The sequence below is a fragment of the Spinacia oleracea genome, chromosome 4 (genome assembly GCF_020520425.1).
Source record: "Spinacia oleracea cultivar Varoflay chromosome 4, BTI_SOV_V1, whole genome shotgun sequence".
Taxonomy (NCBI): domain Eukaryota; kingdom Viridiplantae; phylum Streptophyta; class Magnoliopsida; order Caryophyllales; family Amaranthaceae; genus Spinacia; species Spinacia oleracea.
The window spans coordinates 47,538,138-47,554,757 of NC_079490.1; the positions used below are offsets into that span (position 1 = coordinate 47,538,138).

Genomic DNA, 16,620 nt, shown 5'->3' on the forward strand with positions numbered 1-16,620 from the left:
GCCCTACAATTCTCCTTGACCTGGTCCAGGCGTCCAATTACCTTACAACTGGCGTTGAGTTTTTGCTTTTCGTGAGAATATTTAGTATAAAATTTATAATCACTCCGATAAGTAAACAACACTCCCCCTCCCCTCACAAATTAGAAGGTGCACCCGGTTGTATGTAGCTCTACATGCAACCGGGTTAAAAGCACATTAATTTTCAGTTTAAAAGCATATTTTACAGTTTAAAAACACATAGATTTTTTGTTCTTTTAAAGCGGATGTACTTTTTGTGTAAAAATGTGCGTTTAACGGTTAATATGTGCATTTAAACAATAAAAATGTACTTTCTAAATGAGTAAAAATCGAAAACGACTCGAATTAGGGTTAAGAGATCAATTCTCTCTCACTCAAAATTTTACATTTTGCGCTCAAAATTTTAGTCCCCCTCCTCTCTCACTCTTTACACTTCTTCTCGAATTAGGGTTAAGAGATCAATTCTCTCTCATCCATGAAATTCCTGGATTCCGACTTAGTAGGCGGTTTCAAAACTCCATTCATATACTCGAGCTTGATTTCACGTCATAGTTCCAAGCGGTTTCAAAACACCATTCGCATACTCGAGCTTGATTTCACGACATAGTTCCAGGTAATTTTCCTCTTTTGTATTTTAATTTTTCGAATTTGGTTGAATTTCCCTAGTTCTTTTCGAATTTTGGTTGAACTTTCCTAATCCTTTCCGAATTTTGGTTGAATTTTCCTAATCCTTTCTGAATTTTGGTTGAAATTTCCTGATTCTTTCCAAATTTTGGTTTTCCTAATTCTTTCCAAATTTTGATGATAATTACGTAGATTCGGTCGCCGTTGTTCTTTTCTCCTGCTACTCTCTTTATTCAGAGCAGAGCATTTGCGTTTACATCTCCAGAATTGGAATTCGACTCACTTGGTAGGTAAACAACAGGGGCGTAACCAGAAAATTTTCTTGGGGGGCCGAACTAATTAGAAAAAAGTACCTATGACAAATCATTAATTTATGCATACGTAGTTTTCAAGTAGTAATAAAGATCAACATTAAATAAATATGTCTAATAAAATTATTAAATTCAAAATAATTTATCACAATCATTTAACTCTAGTTCTCCTAGGTTTCATAGAATAAAAGTCATCTATGATTGACTTAATTTCAAACTTTCCAGCAATCTCTTTCTCTATATACACTAGCAAGTAATCCGAAAGAAAATCATCTTCCATCTTGTTTCGAAGACTAGTCTTCACAATTTTCATTGCCGAGAAAGCTCTCTCTGAAGTTGCTGTGCTAACAGGAAGGGTCAAAATAAGTTGAATCAATCTATCTACTAAAGGATAGACATCTGATTTCCTATTCTCCACCAAACTTCTACACAAAGCAGTTATGGTACTCAAGTTCTTCATATCCGGATGCTTAGGAACATCACAATAAAAGAGTTCAAGTTGATACTTCAAATGTGATATCTCATTTTCTGAAAAGTCCTGCGGATAGTATTTCTCTGCAAGGCGACAAATATTTTCCACATCAAAGTGCTTGTATCCATCAATAGGACTCAAAGATGCACTTAAAGTAAGTAACTCCGTTGTTTGCTCACTGAAACGACTATTTAGCTCTTGCAACTGTTGATCTATGGTTGCAGAAAACACGTTGACCCGATAATGATGCTCCACTGTTATAGTGTCTTTGTTGCGACGTGATCGAATTATTTCAGCATAAGAAACCTACATATCTATGATTTCAGTACCATGCTTGTTGCAAAAAGAATGAACTTTTTGTAATAGCAATTCCCAACCATCATCTCTAAGCTTTTGAATCAAGGACTTTGTACCAACAACTAAATGCATAGCGTTTAAAATGTCTTGTGATTTATGTTGCAAAGCCCGACAAAGTCCATCAGTAAACCCCATAATATCTTCCATCAAATGTAAAATAAACACAAAATCAAATGACAACAACTTTTTAAGAGCAGATTTAGCATCTCCGCGTTGAGCATATGATTGTTGGCTATCAATGGCTATTTTCTCAAGGACTGAGCGAGTTGCGTTGAACATTCTTAACAAACTACAAATTGACTTGAAATGAGAGCTCCACCTAGTATCCCCAGGACATTGGAGAGTACCAATTTGATTCAATCCTTTCCCTGTTTCAACCTCCTCGATCTCAATTAAATGCTCCAATTCTGCTATTTGGCTAGCTTACAATTCATCATGACGCTTAGTAGAAGAGCTTACAGTGTTAACAATAAAAATCAAATCTTTGAAAAAATCATGGACCTCACCTACTTCTCTTGCTGCAGCAATAAGAGCCAATTGTAATTGATGTGCTAGACAGTGTACATAATACGCATAAGGACAATCTCTCATGAATAAAGCTTGTAAACCATTCCATTCTCCTCGCATATTACTAGCACCATCATAACCTTGACCTCTAAGATTTTGAATGCTCAACTCGTGATTTGATAATACTATAGAAATTTCTTCCTTCAAAGTCTTGGAAGTTGTATCTTTAACATGTACTAGCTCAAAAAAACGCTCGAGTAAGAACCCATTTCTATCGACAAATCTTATTACAATTGCCATTTGTTCTCTTTTAGATATGTCTCGAGATTCATCAACAATTATACAAAACTTTGAATCACCAATCTCCTCACGAATGGTTTTTTGCACCTTATCAGCGAAGACTTGTAAAATCTCTTTTTGAATAGCAGGAGATGTATATTTAGCATTTTGAGGAGCATTACCCATAACAACATCATGTACATCCTTATTATAATATGCTAAGAGTTTTAACATCTCTAAAAAGTTCCCCTGGTTTTTTGACTTTGAACTTTCATCATGTCCTCTAAATGCACAATTTTGAAATGTAAGCCACCGAACTATTTCAATTGAAGTTTTAATTCTTAAAAGATTATTCTCAATCAATTGTGGATTTGGCTTTTCTAATGCCTTGTCAATATGAGTACCAGTTTTCTTCGCATTTTCCCAACATAAAGATGAATATCCATGAGCTGAATTAGTATCTTTCTCCATGTGAGTTGAAAAAGAACATTCTTTACCCCCAACCTTCTTCCAGTTTTTAAATCCCTGTACTGTAAAAGCATCTGAACCTGATTTTCCCAATGGGTCCTTTAGATAAAGGAAGCACGGGAAACAATAAGCAGCATCACTTGTAGGGGAGTACTCTAGCCAATTAAATTTCTTAAACCATGTGTGTTGGAATCGGCGTGGATGATTTATTGGACCAGATGGAGGATACTTAGAGAGAGGAAACCGATAAGACCCGTAATGAATGTATGCATTTACAATATCTTCTTGCTCTTTTGAAGGGTAACTATCAATTGGCTTGCGCAAAGCAGGATCACGCATTAAAGTTTTGTTTCCCACATTAATCATAGATTGCATTGTAGATGAATTTGTGGGTTCTTCATCAGGAATTTGCGTAGATGTTTGAGGATTGACATTAATATTAGGTTCAGTAGTCTCACTCGGGTCTGAGTTTCCGATGTCAAATTCGGAAGGGGGTTTTGCTTTAGTAAAATATGAATCAATTGTTTTTCTCTTCATATCAAAAACCTAGCAATAATAGTATTAAAGAACATAATTAATTATTTGATTAATTTATTAAACAGTTGATTTTATAATCTGAAATAAACTTAAACAATATCGAAATCTCTACGGTGATTAAAGTTAAATAAAACTAATGCTTTTTATAAAGATTAAAAGAGCATAAAACGAAAAAAAAAATATATAAAACCCAAAACTAGTACGGAGTACCTTTTATCTTGAATTCTTGATAGCCTTGAGTAGTTGATTGTTCAAGTGTGATATTTACTGAAAATTCCAAAACAAGAGTAAGACAAATGCTTTTAGTTAAAAAAAAGAAAGAAAAATAAAATCAAACAAGAGTAAATAATAAACAAAACAATTCTTTTACCTGACAAAAGATGGAGACAATTCACAATTGCAAATTTGCAATTGAGGGCAACGATGTATGCGACAATGACAGCGGCACCATTACCAAGCCTGACTCTTGTACTTTTATGCGTATGCAGTAGGCTTAGGCTAGCTTGTACAGTTGTACTTTTATAGATTTACTGTTTTACCTATATTTAATAGGAATAGGAAATATCCAAGATTGTGTAATCTTCGGTTGTCTGCAGCTATAACCCATAATTTATACCGGGTTATATTTGGGTTTTTTTTTTTTAATCAAACTGGGCCTAGTCGACAGATTTATTTTTTGGGCCATAGGGGGGCCATGGCCCCCGCTGGTTTCCGAATTTTGGTTGAATTTTCCTAATCCTTTCTGAATTTTGGTTGAATTTTCCTGATTCTTTCCTGATTCTTTCCAAATTTTGGTTTTCCTAATTCTTTCCAAATTTTGATGATAATTACGTAGATTCGGTCGCCGTTGTTCTTTTCTCCTGCTTCTCTCTTTATTCAGAGCACAGCATTTGCGTTTACATCTCCAGAATTGGAATTCGACTCACTTGGTAGGTAAACAATGCTGCTTTTATTTACTTTCACTGCTTTACTCTTTTGATTTCAGATACTACTTTTAAAAATTATAAATTTTGTGGGCGGTTTTTCTGATTAGCAAATTTTTTTGGTAAAATTAACATCTATTGAATTGGTGCAGTTGTTGTATTGATACGTTAATAAACCAATCAGTTATTGTATTGGTTCATTAATAAATAAGTCAGTTGTTGTATTGATATGTTAACGAATTCGTTAAGTTTGTGCCCTTTTCGTTGTATGTTGATAAGAATAGTATCGTGTTAGCTTGGATTGATGATATTTTGGCTTTCTTTGCTTTCTGCTATTGGTCCATCCATAGTCATAGCATTCCGATAAATACTTTGCTGATGGCCGCATTTAAGCCCACCCTGATGGCCGCATTTAAGCCATTTCCCCCACTGCTCTCTGTGTTCATAATGCCCTTTGTTTCCGGTTGTTACGTAGCGGTAAGCCTGTTTTTCAACTTATTTTTCTTAGGTGATCGAAAGATCTGAAATCACCTTCGTCCTTTTAAAAAATTGTTTTACAAAATATGCGGAATATGTAGTTCTTTCGATCTATGTCATAAGTCAGATCTAACTACTGGTCAGGGATAAAGCCAGGATGCAGACCTAAGGTGGGGGGGATTTTTAAATTTTTTAAATTTCATCTATAATTTTAGTATTAAAAAATATACTCCCTATGTGCATACAGGCTGTAGGCTGTAGCTGTTGTAGGTAATGAAAATTATGCTTGTAAAGTGGATATAGTACGTATTAAAATGAAATATAATATCACAGTAATATATACTTCGTGTAAAGCTAGAAATTATATATATCAAACGATTTTGAAAAGTGTCAAACACACTACAATTTTCCTGTGTCTTTTAAAATAAAGTTCATAAATAAACACTTTACCTTTGTTAGTAATTTCTTTAAGAACTTATGCTAAGGGAAGAGCAAATAATACATGGAAATAAAATAAAAATAAAAAAGGAAATAAATAGTATGTGTTAGATGCTGTGCTGCTACCAGAAATCAATCCGCGGGTCTGAGGCAAAATCAAAGGACCCTATCTTTCCATCTCAACCACTGCAGGCCTGCAGCAATGGGATACTTAAGATATTCTATGGGTTTTTATTGTGTATATAGATAACATACATTTTGGATTTTTGACAGGGGCCCAGGCCCCTTGGGCCCCTACATAGCTTCATCCCTGCTACTGGTTGCTTCATATTTGGTTGTTCTGGATGTAGTTGTTTGTGGTTAGGTTGTTACTACTAAACTGGGTGCAGTATGTAGGAAACCCAAGTACCTAACCTAAGACAATCTTGACACAGGTGTTTTATAGACTTAAGTCCAACATGTATCTGAATATCGGCTTTTCCTTATATTGTAATCTATTGTGTACTAGAGGTGTTATACCCAAGCTTTAGACACGAGCAAGGAATCCAGTAGACTTCAATTCTCAGTGTTGATTTTTTCTATCCCGTGCAAAACATGGGTCTCTGTGGTTTCCTTATCTTAAAACGTTCATAATTTGTACATGTTTTCAGTTCTTTGGAATTGTTTCACTTTGAACTGCAGTTTGTTTCTCTCATTCTCTGCTGGATAAAATATATATCAAGGAACTTGTGTTCCTTGTGGTTATAACAGCTTGTTCAGCTTATTGTTACAAACCTCTAATAGAGTGACTAATCTGAACTACACTCGTTATTAGCCTTATCCCATGAAACCTCAATACCTCATTCATCAACTGATTTACTTATCTATTCCAGAGTGCTTGCTAAATTCTATAGGTGTGAGCCTGTATACATGTTCTCTGTTCATGGTAAGACATTTTAACGCACTTCACTTTGTTCCTATGAGTTCATATTGAAACTGTGGAAACATGAGATAACTGGTAAAGTGGTAATAGGCAATGAAAGATGAAGGCCAATAAAGCATGTTTGGTAATGGTTCTCCTTTCAAACATCGTTTCCTTGTGCTGCATAACTCCTGCTCGATGGAAAAACATATTACTCTGTACAAAGAAAACCATATTGTTTTCAACTGATTTTCTTATTATGCCACATCTGCAGAAAGTTGTACTACCAAATCTTGTAGATTATCTGGATCGTTGATTTGTCATCTGAACTAGTGTGGCTACCGAAATAATTGTTGTATTCATAAAGTTGATCAAATTTACTACGTAAGTAGTACTTAAAAAGCTTTCCATCAATAAATTATTACAACATCCTTATTATGTTATGTTCTTGCGAATCTTATTCAGCTGAACTAATGAATGGGACTGAAGTGACAATGAAGATGAATTGAACTGAACTAATTAAATTGAAATGAACTGAACTAAATTGAAATGAAGGAACTAAATTGAATTAAACTGAACTGCAATGTTTTATATTCTTTTTTATTTAGAGTACTGAATACGTAGTACTACGTAAAATGTACTGTTTTGCTATTGTACTTGTTTACCCAACTGTTCTGGGCAGTTTTATTATGGATGCAAATATTCTAAAGCTTCCATCACAGATCATGAATCCTTATCCCGTTGCCATATTTAGAATTTCTTTTTTTCTAAGCTTAAGTTCATCATTTTAGTAATGTGGAAAGTCTCAAAGAAACTTTAGGTTGCGTACTTGCGTTTGGATATCCGTAATTAATTTCAAATGGTTGAATTCAAATTATGAATTTGAAATCCCAGAATTCAAATCCAAAATTATTGTTTGGAAAGCACGAGAATTTCAATTTTGGAATTTCAAATTTTACAATGATGTTTAGAGGTTAACTGAAATTTTAATTGTGTTTAAATTTTCAGGATTGGAATTAAATTATTAGATTAATGAATACTAATTAACTAATTAATAGCATCATCATTCATCATCTGATAAAATTTGAAGGGAATTAAACCCGGACTAAAGAATCACCCCTTATAAAAGACCCAAAATTGCGTCGATGTATGCATAATGCATTCTTCGCCCCAACATATTGAAAATCAAACCCTAAATTAAAATCCACTATAAACTTAACTCAATTAACCAAAAAATGCCCAAATTTGATATCTCCATGATGAACATATAATGGCAAGGTGTCCATAGGACCACAACTCCCTTCAATAAGGAATTTGTATCTGTTAATAAAATCGTAAATCCGCACCTTCGGGTTTTCATATTTTCGGCATCAATGGATCTGTTTCCATGGTGCAGCTTCCGGATTTCATAATTTCGCGTTGATGATGGGCGGCTGTAAGTCTGTTAGTGGTGACGACAATAGAGGAGGACAGAGAGTGAGTTTAAGGTAGGAGACGTAAATGGAATCGTGAAGAGGAGATAGATCAAAGGTGAACAGGAGAGAGAGTTGATAGAAGTTCTTCCATGGCGGGCCTTGGCGGCGCTTGGAGAGCTTGCAGAGCTAGGGGAGCAGAGAGAAAGGGGAGAGCGTCACTTTTGGATTTCAAATGACAAAAACTGGACTTATTTTCCCTAGGTTTGGATTTGGGTCACATCCAAATCCAAATTCTTTTAATTTCCAAACAACACATTTGGGCCAATTCCATCCTTTCAAATGAAATGATAGTTTCTAAACTGACCATCAGGGTTTTCCTAGATATAAATCTCAGACGTAAATGTGTCATTCACTTGGTTTTAGATTTTAGATAATGCAGCGGTTAATGACGTCATTACTAGACATCCTTAGTATTTCCGACAATTGTCTGCCTACGCTTAAAAAATTGTCGTTGCAATGAGAAAGGAAGCACAAAACCTTGACGCATAAGAGGACAATTTACAGTGTCGGTCATAGATAAAAATGCGGTATCGGTCACGGTCGCGGAGTCTCGGTAACGGAAATGTTGCGTTAGTCGCGGACCATGTCGCGGTTGTCGCGTAGGAATTTGAAATATGTCAGCCCCATTCACTACCTACCGTAGTCCCCCTTCCCTAAACCGTATACGTGACATAATTAAAATGAATTCCTTTGTCTACCTTCTCTCTCCTCACTGGTTTTAGATTTGAAAATGGAGTTCTCTACTCTATTCCAATAAAGTTTCTCCATTTCTTTCCTTTTTCCCTTTCTTTTTGTCGAAAACATGGGAAATTTGGCTGAAAATCGAGTAGATGTGAGGTTTATAACGTTTAATGCGGACAAAATTCGTTCGTATCGGTTGAACTGGCCGAGATCTCGTCGTTTTGAAAAACACCTTTACGAATCAGGATATCTCGTATCGCCAGCCTCCAAAACCTTGTTAACTCGGGCGATACGAGATATCCCGGACTAGTTTTTACACCATGGTGTCGGTATGATTATTAGTCATTTCACCATCATCAGGGATAACCAAGCCTAAAATTTCAGGTACGCGCTACCTTTCTCTAAAAAACATGCCCCCAATCTCCACCCCACCACCTCCTCCTTAAAACTGCTAACCCCCTTTCTCTCACTTGTTTCCGTACAACACGAACTCGGGGTTCGCCCTTGCTCGACAATTTTTTTTACTATCTTAATTACTAGATCTCCAACAAGGGAAACTGAAAACTAAATTCTTGAAGTATACGTTCACAAGTTCTAGGGGCTTTAGGTATTTTTTTTAGTTGAATTACTTTGATTGATTTTTTTTTTAAAATTTAATCATTTTTTGGATTACAATTTGTGTAATATGGATTCACATTTTATTTGATGATCATATTTGTGGCTTAATCATAGAATAAAAACTCGGTCGAGTTAACTCGGTTCGCCCGAGTTAACTCGGATTTTCACGTTGGCGATACGATATTTGCCGATTTGTCACGCCGTTTTCTAAAACGGCGATATATCGCCCGATCCGACCGATACGGACCAAAATCGCCCGAGACAAAGAGAGAAACTCGCGAATTGACCGCATCCTTGAAAGTTAGGTTGAAAAAAGGAAAATAGAGTGAAGAAACAGAAGAAAAAACAAATTGTTAGTTAGGGTTTTGAAAACCCAGATCTGAAAATTGGGGCACCAAATCAGGGATATAGAGAACGAAAACTTGGGGCTTTTGCACACCTGAGAAATGCGATCTCCAATTATTAGTCGCCTGAGAAAGCTAAGGCTTTTAGTCACCGGAATCTGCCATATTAGCCACCGGAACCACCAGTTCAAGAGGCTTTCAGCGTCCCATTTTTTTAGGGATCAACGTGAGAGACTGCGAGGTAGGTGAGGCTTGAATATACAAACAGCTGTCTGCATGTACACTTTTCCACTTTTGGTGGGGAATCTTTTCCAAAAAATAATTATTTTATTTTAAATAAAATAGTAATGGTACTTATCTTTTCCATTAAAGTTACTGTAAAGTTTTAACTCCTTTGTTTGTATCCTCTGCCATGAGATTTCTATCTCTTTTTATTTTTGTTTTTATTTTTATTTTTCATTTTCCTCACTAAGATTTTTAATTACTTTATATTTCCCCACTAATCGTTCCGCGACCACCACCGCGACCCGATCCGCGACCACCGAGACTATTCCGTTACCGCATCACCGCACCGATCCCGCGACCGCGACCGATACCGCATTTTTAGACCATGGGCTTAATGGAATCGATTAATCGCTTAATCTGGTTTTGGTCAAATTGGCTAGTTTTCAAAAATAATCCCGACATATGCTGTACAAATTATGCTTGATTTTGTTTTTTTTTTTGGTATTAGCACCCGGTTCACCCTTAGAGCTAATCCGGATTCGGGGCGAGTTCTGAGTGGTTAGGTTCCAGTCCCCTCCCAATTGTTGTTGCGGGGGATCGAACACGAGTTCTCCCTACCAAGTTCAACCTCAATCACCACTGAACCAACAAGCAATTGGTATATTTTGTTGTTGTATGAATGTTGATTTTTTATTTTCCCTAATTTTTTTATGCGAGTTGACATGTAAATACTTACTAATTATGCCTTAGCGTTGATAAATTGAGTTTTTGTGCAATTGATATATAGTTAGGCGCAGCATTATTAGTTAAAAAAATTGATTGCATTAATTTCTTGGGCTTCTTTTTCAGGTAATTCAATTTGGTTCTTGTTTAATTAAGAAGAAGTTTAATTTTAGATTGAGGGGTTATGATTGTTGGGTTTCTGTGAATTTTTATACTCATGGCTTCCGCTGATTGCAGTCTGACTAGTACTTGAACTAGGACCTAGTGTAACTGATATTTCAAATTTTTTTATTCCTAGCTTGGAGCATTCAGATCTGAGAGCACCTGCAAAACCAATCATCAAGAAAGCTAAATTGGGGGGTTTTGCTATCTATTGTATGCAATTTGTTAAATTTATTCCTACAGATCCCTTACACTCATTGTAACATGGGAATTGGGAAGTGTGATATATTGAAGAGATTGTAGGCCCCTGGTTTACATTCACACACATGCACGTAGTCTGATAAGTTTTTGCATGTCCCTTCACCACAATAGACCCAATTGCTAGCTAGAACATCCAAATCTCACTTGAGAAAGTTTTTAACCAAGTATATAAATCATTGGATAAATAGGATGTTGCTGGTATTCTGGTATTTAGGCAAACTTACGATTAAAGACAGATAAGTCATATGGGTTTTGTGGGGATAGCTGGAAGGGAAGGAGCAGCTGACATGCAGGAGTAGTTTATAGAACCTGTTTAAGATGGTCACTTTACTTTGAGAAAGATTAACAAATTGCAATTCAGGCAGTTCTATTGCAGCAAACACCAAACCTAGAATTTTAGAACTTCTGTTTATTCTTTGTTTCTCATTTGCTACTCAGATGTCTTGCACTTTAGAATTTAGATACCATGTTAATGTATCTAGCTGTGCAGTTGGTGGCTTCTTTGGAGGTTGGTTCATATTTTAGCTTGAAAAAGATTAATTGTCATTGTTATTAATGATGAATAGCTCAGGGTTGTCACCTATTTGTCTGTGTTGTGTTGTTAAATTATGCTCTATACTTCAATGTGGCAGTTGCTGTTGTAACTTTATTTATTGTATTAGAAATTTAGAACTTCAGTTTTATATGCAGATGATTAATCTCAATTATTGCGAAGCATAATGCTGGCTTCCATCTCTAGAATTGAAATGCTTGTATTTTGTATGAGATTAAGCTTTTTTTTTCCTCTTAAAAATTGAGTGGAGATTATGCCAAAAGATGGAAATCATACTTGGGACAGTTAGACAATGTTAAGCGCCTCTATTTTTGTCGGAAAGAAAAAAGAGCCTCTATTTTGGATGTTTTTTTTTAATTTTTTTTTTTAACCTCTTTGTGATGTTAAAAGATAATTTGAAGGGGATACGGTTGTGGTGTGCCTGGTAAAGGACTAATTGGGATATTTATGCTGAATTAGTAAGACTTGTGGCCCATGTCTATATATAAGCCAACTATGCTGGTGTTTAATGTCCACTTAAATTATCTAAATTCTCCATATTGTACTTTCTAAAATGATTCTCGTACATGTTTTTTGAAATTTGAATCATGCATCGCGTGCATATAGATCTATTGTATGATATCTTTGCACCTTATGTTAAAATTCAAGAAAACTTATTATTTCACTAAAACTTGTAGATATTTGCTGATTTTGGTTAGTGTAATAACAAGCGGACTAACCAAGAACAGAGAGAATGGGTGACAGTGACGAAGACGATACCTTCTACTACCGCTACACCACCCCCACATCTGGTCACTCCGCCACCTCCTCCTCCACCACCACCACCACCAAGCGTAGTAGCGGAAGTGGGGGCTTGGCTCCCTCAAAGTCAACTGTCTATGTTAGCAATATCGACTTCAACCTCACGAACTCCGACCTCTTCACCATCTTCTCCACCTTCGGAAAGGTCGCCCGTGTCACCATTCTTAAGGACCACGCCACTCGCCGTAGCCGCGGCGTTGCCTTCGTCCTCTTCGTCGCCCGTGACGACGCTGTTTCCGCTGCCCGCCAGATGAACGGAAAAATCCTCAATGGCCGAACCCTAAGTGCTTCAATTGCGTCTGACAACGGCCGTGCAGCTGAATTCATTCGTCGTCGCGTTTATAAGGACAAGTCCAGGTGTTATGAGTGCGGGGAGGAGGGTCATCTGAGCTATGAATGTCCCAAAAATCAGTTGGGTCCCAGGGAGCGGCCTGTTCCTAAGAAGGGTAGGAGAGAGAAAGAGCAGAGGAGGAAGGAGGATGAGGAAGAGGAGGCGAGAGAAGGAGATGAAGAAGAGGTTGCATTTGAGGAGGATAACTGGGCTTCTGTGGTTGATAATGCTGCTGATCAAAGGTTGTTGATGGGACATGAAGAACAACAAAAATTGGGGAAAGAGAAGAAGGTGAAGAAAGCTAGCTATTTCAGTGACGAGAGTGGGGAGGAGGATTGATCATATTTTTATCAAGAGTAATTGTTGAATTGATCAACTGCCTTCGTCCAAATTTAATTTCACTTACTACACTAGTAGAAGTTGTCAAATGCCTCGTCTCAAATGCTCCACTGTTTAATAAATCAGGTAGGGGGATGACGAAGTAAGCGGCTAACAACATTACTTTTGCATTGTTACTAATCATGAGGGTAATTTAGGCTGTAGAGGTGAATTATAAACCTGTTTCCATGCTTTCCTTGTTTTATTTGTCTTTCTATAAAAAAAATAGTGAAATTATGACAAGCAAATTGGAGGTTTAATTTATCTTAGAAATATATTGTTTGTTACTTTGGGATGCACATGGAGAAAAGAAAAATCGATTTAATTTTCATCGGCGTGTTCGATGCAAATAGTTTCTAAGCATGAAATGGGTAGATCCTTCTGAAATTTTAGTACTATACCTAGCCTTGATATTGTTTGTTCTATTGCATCTGACTGTGTTAAACCTCTGAATATTATTAAATGTGTCCTTCTTATTAATCTCTATGTTGTGTTCAATGTGTTGCAGGCCCAGCAGAGAACTCACCGGTTTTTTCGTAGATTGATTTGGCATCGGAGAGGTCACTCAATAAGCCTTCTGCTGTTGCTTCTGTTTCCTTCACTGCTGCTTCTGTTGGTACAGAAACCCAATGTTCTCTCTCGGGCTTCTTCTCTTTGATGCCTTCCATCTTATTCCAGGGTATCCAACTTTTTAATTTTCCATTGTTTTCTTTTCTTTTTCCGAATACTTCAAAATTGTGGTTGTTATCTGTTGATCTCTATGGTTGGTTCACCTTACTAATGCCAAGAAGTAATCCAACATTTTGAGGATTAGTAGATCTCATTTATCATGAAGAACTGTTTTTATGTACTGAGGGTTTAGGAGGTTTTGTCTTAATTTTCAATCCATTAAATCCTTAACTTTATTCCTTGCTTGCCATTTGAGGTTCATGTTGTATTTGTGCTTATTATGATTTGTGTACTAGGCTTTGTTTCTAATTACCTCTGCTCAAGATCTTTAAATATGATTATATTTCTCTTTCACTAGTAGAAAAACATCCAGTGCACTAGTGTAGTCAATCGAGTAATGGAGAACATACAAAAGCTTTGGAATTTTATTGTAGGGCACTAGAAGTCTTGTATGTGATACTTCTTGTAGATTGATATCAACATATCATTGCTGCGAATATTTTGACCAATTCATCAATACCTTGTGTGGTTTGCCTGACAAGCTTCTGCATATTAATCTCTGAGTTTATTGCCCCAAATGTTTTGGTTATTGCAGTCGGCAACCCTCCAAATCATGCGTATAAAAATCATAAAACTATCAGTGTAGTACTGTAGTAGTGTACAACATTTAAGAACTGCTAGTGTGCTTTATTTGTTTCGTCCTGAATCTCCGCCTCTCCAGTATCAATGCTCTTATTGTCAGCATTATTAGGCTCTTAATGTCAGACATTAAGTGTAGTTTCCCATTTTTTCATGAAATAAGTTCAGTACTCCTTGAATAATGATGGATTTTATTTCACACCTTGTTGTCACTGTTGGGGAACCACATTATAAGCTGCACCCCTTGTTTCTATTGATTATGCACAGGGTTTTTCCATTCAACTTTTCTTAAATAAAATGTGATGGGAATATGCCCCTATAGGCTATTTTACCTGGACTCGGATACCTATACCGGACACGGGTGTGTGCTCAAGTATCCGACATGACTATTTTGTAAAAGGTTGCATGATTTTGGTCCAAAATGATGTGTCCAAGTTCCATGCCCATGTCCGAGTGTCGAGGATCCGACACGGATATTTGAGTTGAAATGAAGAGTCTAAGTACTGAAGCCTATAAGCCTTTTGGTGATCCCAGAGTTATTCCTCAATCAAGTTATAGACAAAATAATTGGCATTTATATGTTTTTTAGGGAGTTGTCCTGCCTATTCTAGATTGCCTAATATTTGTTGTCTTCTAGTGTACATGAGCATCTTAATTGTGCGGTTCTTTTGGGGATAATTCATTCAACAGTGATATTGTGTTTTTGAGGATTGCTAATTATTTGATCAGTTCTAATATGGTATTAATAACTTTCAGGACGGAATGCTTTGTATAGTTAGTTGTGGATTAAGTAATGTATCTTGTTTTTTATTTTTAGGACAAGAAAGCTAACTTCTAAGAGACATCATATTTAAGAATGATGGATTCATATTATCATTCATCTCTTGACTTAACTATGTTACTTACTATTCCTTTATTGCATTGGATCGAGTGTTTAGCTCTTTTGTTTGGTTGCATAAGCAGGGTCAGGTGTTACAAGTATCACAACTTGGGTTGTCCTTTTCATTTTTCCAGATTTCAGAGAACGGTTCTGGATTTCTTTTGAATCAACTCTTAAGTGTAGATATTGTGGCGATGTGCATGGTTGTGAATATGGTAAGGGCTGCAGATATCAAGCTTGTGAATCAGTACCGAAATTGACGGTGTCAATTCTGAGACTTGTTGCAGCTTGTAAAGAACTAAATAGAAGGCTTATAGGTTATTATCAATTTATCAGCACAATAAGCTAAGTTTTTATGGCTATTGTCAATTTGTGATAGGTCACGCCTTGGTATGTGATAAATGTAGATTAAGCATTTTGCCTAGTTTTTGACATGTCGCTAATATTGTATTTTAGTTGAAAATGCAGTTCCAGCTGAATTTGGTGATACGTTTTGTAGTTTTTTGCTTTGCACCCTATGTTACTCAGACTCGGGTACGAGTGTCGGATACGGGTACGTGTCCAAGTGTCCGACACGGCTAAAATATGGACAATTTCCTTAATTTTAGACCCAAATGAAGTGTCGGAGTATCCATATCCATGTCCAGGTGTCGAGGATCCGACACGGGTACTTGAGGTAAAACGAGGAGTCCGAGTAACATAGTTTGCACGTCCTGGTATATTTGAATGAGCAACAACTTAATTTGTTTAAAGTGATTTATTGTTGGTAGCAAACTGTCACCATTAAATTGATGTTGGTAGTAAATTGTTTTGAATATGTTGCAGTGTAGCTGCAGCATGATGTGGTAGCCGCAGAAACTGATTGGTTGCATAATAGTTCAAGAAACTCTGCCAAGTATATGTTTCAAGTATCAGTCTACTGCAGTTGCAGTGTTCTTTACTCTTAAGATATATTTGGTGACCTCCTTGAATCTTATAGGAGGAAGAATTATGACTATATGTTAATTTATGTTTTTGTCCCAAAGAGTGAAGACAGTGCTATGGGACTAGGAATTACACTGTTAAAATGGCTTCTTTAGAAATGTGACATATTCTTCGGCTGTTTGGTTTTATTGGGTTGAAAACTTGAGAAATTGTCCAAGTTTTATTGTAAAGTTAACAAGAAGTAAGAGCAGAGAGAGCAATTGTTCAAGTCTTATTGTAACCAACTATATTTTTTTGGAGGTCTAAGACTACATATTTCTTTATTGAGATAGGACACAAAGTTTTCATCAGAAGCATTACGACGAGGAGAAGAAAACTGAATAATGATAATCTACAAGAACTTAATACTACCTAATCAAGGAAAGAGGAGGAAACACCATCTATGTCTCATTCCAATCTGTTCAGAAATTAAGTAAAATTTGCAATGTTTGACTGAATTTTTCGCGCAATTTAAAAAATTAGGTTTTCGATTTTGTTTGATTTGATTTGATTTGATTTACCTTTGTTATCGTATTCGTGTTTGCTTTGTCAATGACTTTGTTGAGAACAGAGATTGAGTTGCAGACTTTTTATATTGATCAAAG

The 16,620-nt window shown here is 36.3% G+C and overlaps 3 protein-coding genes across 7 annotated transcripts; 1 reads left to right on the plus strand and 2 right to left on the minus strand.

Moving 5' to 3' along the window:
• Window positions 1-1,104: 1,104 nt before the first annotated feature.
• Window positions 1,105-2,061, minus strand: LOC110802508 (uncharacterized). The gene is made up of 2 exons (XM_056841691.1): window positions 1,755-2,061; window positions 1,105-1,637 (listed from the first exon to the last, which is right to left on the minus strand). The coding sequence occupies exons 1-2, from the start codon at window positions 2,059-2,061 to the stop codon at window positions 1,105-1,107; spliced, it is 840 nt and encodes a 279-aa protein (XP_056697669.1).
• LOC130472445 (uncharacterized) lies at window positions 1,744-8,589 on the minus strand. Its single transcript, XM_056843443.1, has 2 exons — window positions 3,944-8,589; window positions 1,744-3,840 (listed from the first exon to the last, which is right to left on the minus strand). The coding sequence occupies exon 2, from the start codon at window positions 3,571-3,573 to the stop codon at window positions 2,206-2,208; it is 1,368 nt and encodes a 455-aa protein (XP_056699421.1). The 5' UTR covers window positions 3,574-3,840; window positions 3,944-8,589; the 3' UTR covers window positions 1,744-2,205.
• A 144-nt stretch (window positions 8,590-8,733) lies between these two features.
• Window positions 8,734-15,539, plus strand: LOC110802510 (U11/U12 small nuclear ribonucleoprotein 31 kDa protein). 5 transcript variants are annotated; one of them, XM_056843444.1, is made up of 4 exons: window positions 8,734-8,852; window positions 12,032-12,951; window positions 13,373-13,543; window positions 15,187-15,539. In XM_056843444.1, the coding sequence occupies exon 2, from the start codon at window positions 12,088-12,090 to the stop codon at window positions 12,823-12,825; it is 738 nt and encodes a 245-aa protein (XP_056699422.1). In that variant the 5' UTR covers window positions 8,734-8,852; window positions 12,032-12,087; the 3' UTR covers window positions 12,826-12,951; window positions 13,373-13,543; window positions 15,187-15,539. The 5 variants fall into 5 exon arrangements, with proteins under 5 accessions (XP_056699422.1, XP_021863630.1, XP_021863627.1 ...); XM_022007938.2 differs by having other exon boundaries at window positions 8,772-10,313; XM_022007935.2 differs by lacking the exon at window positions 8,734-8,852 and adding an exon at window positions 8,859-9,075.
• The last annotated feature ends 1,081 nt before the right edge of the window (window positions 15,540-16,620 follow it).

Coding starts and splice junctions, on each gene's coding strand:
- LOC110802508 (XM_056841691.1), bottom strand. CDS start 2,061: ATGTTCAACGCAACTCGCTCAGTCCTTGAGAAAATAGCCATTGATAGC. Junction 1,638..1,754: donor TTCTTTTTGCAACAAGCATG/GTACTGAAATCA, acceptor CTGCAACCATAG/ATCAACAGTTGCAAGAGCTA.
- LOC130472445 (XM_056843443.1), bottom strand. CDS start 3,573: ATGAAGAGAAAAACAATTGATTCATATTTTACTAAAGCAAAACCCCCT.
- LOC110802510 (XM_056843444.1), top strand. CDS start 12,088: ATGGGTGACAGTGACGAAGACGATACCTTCTACTACCGCTACACCACC.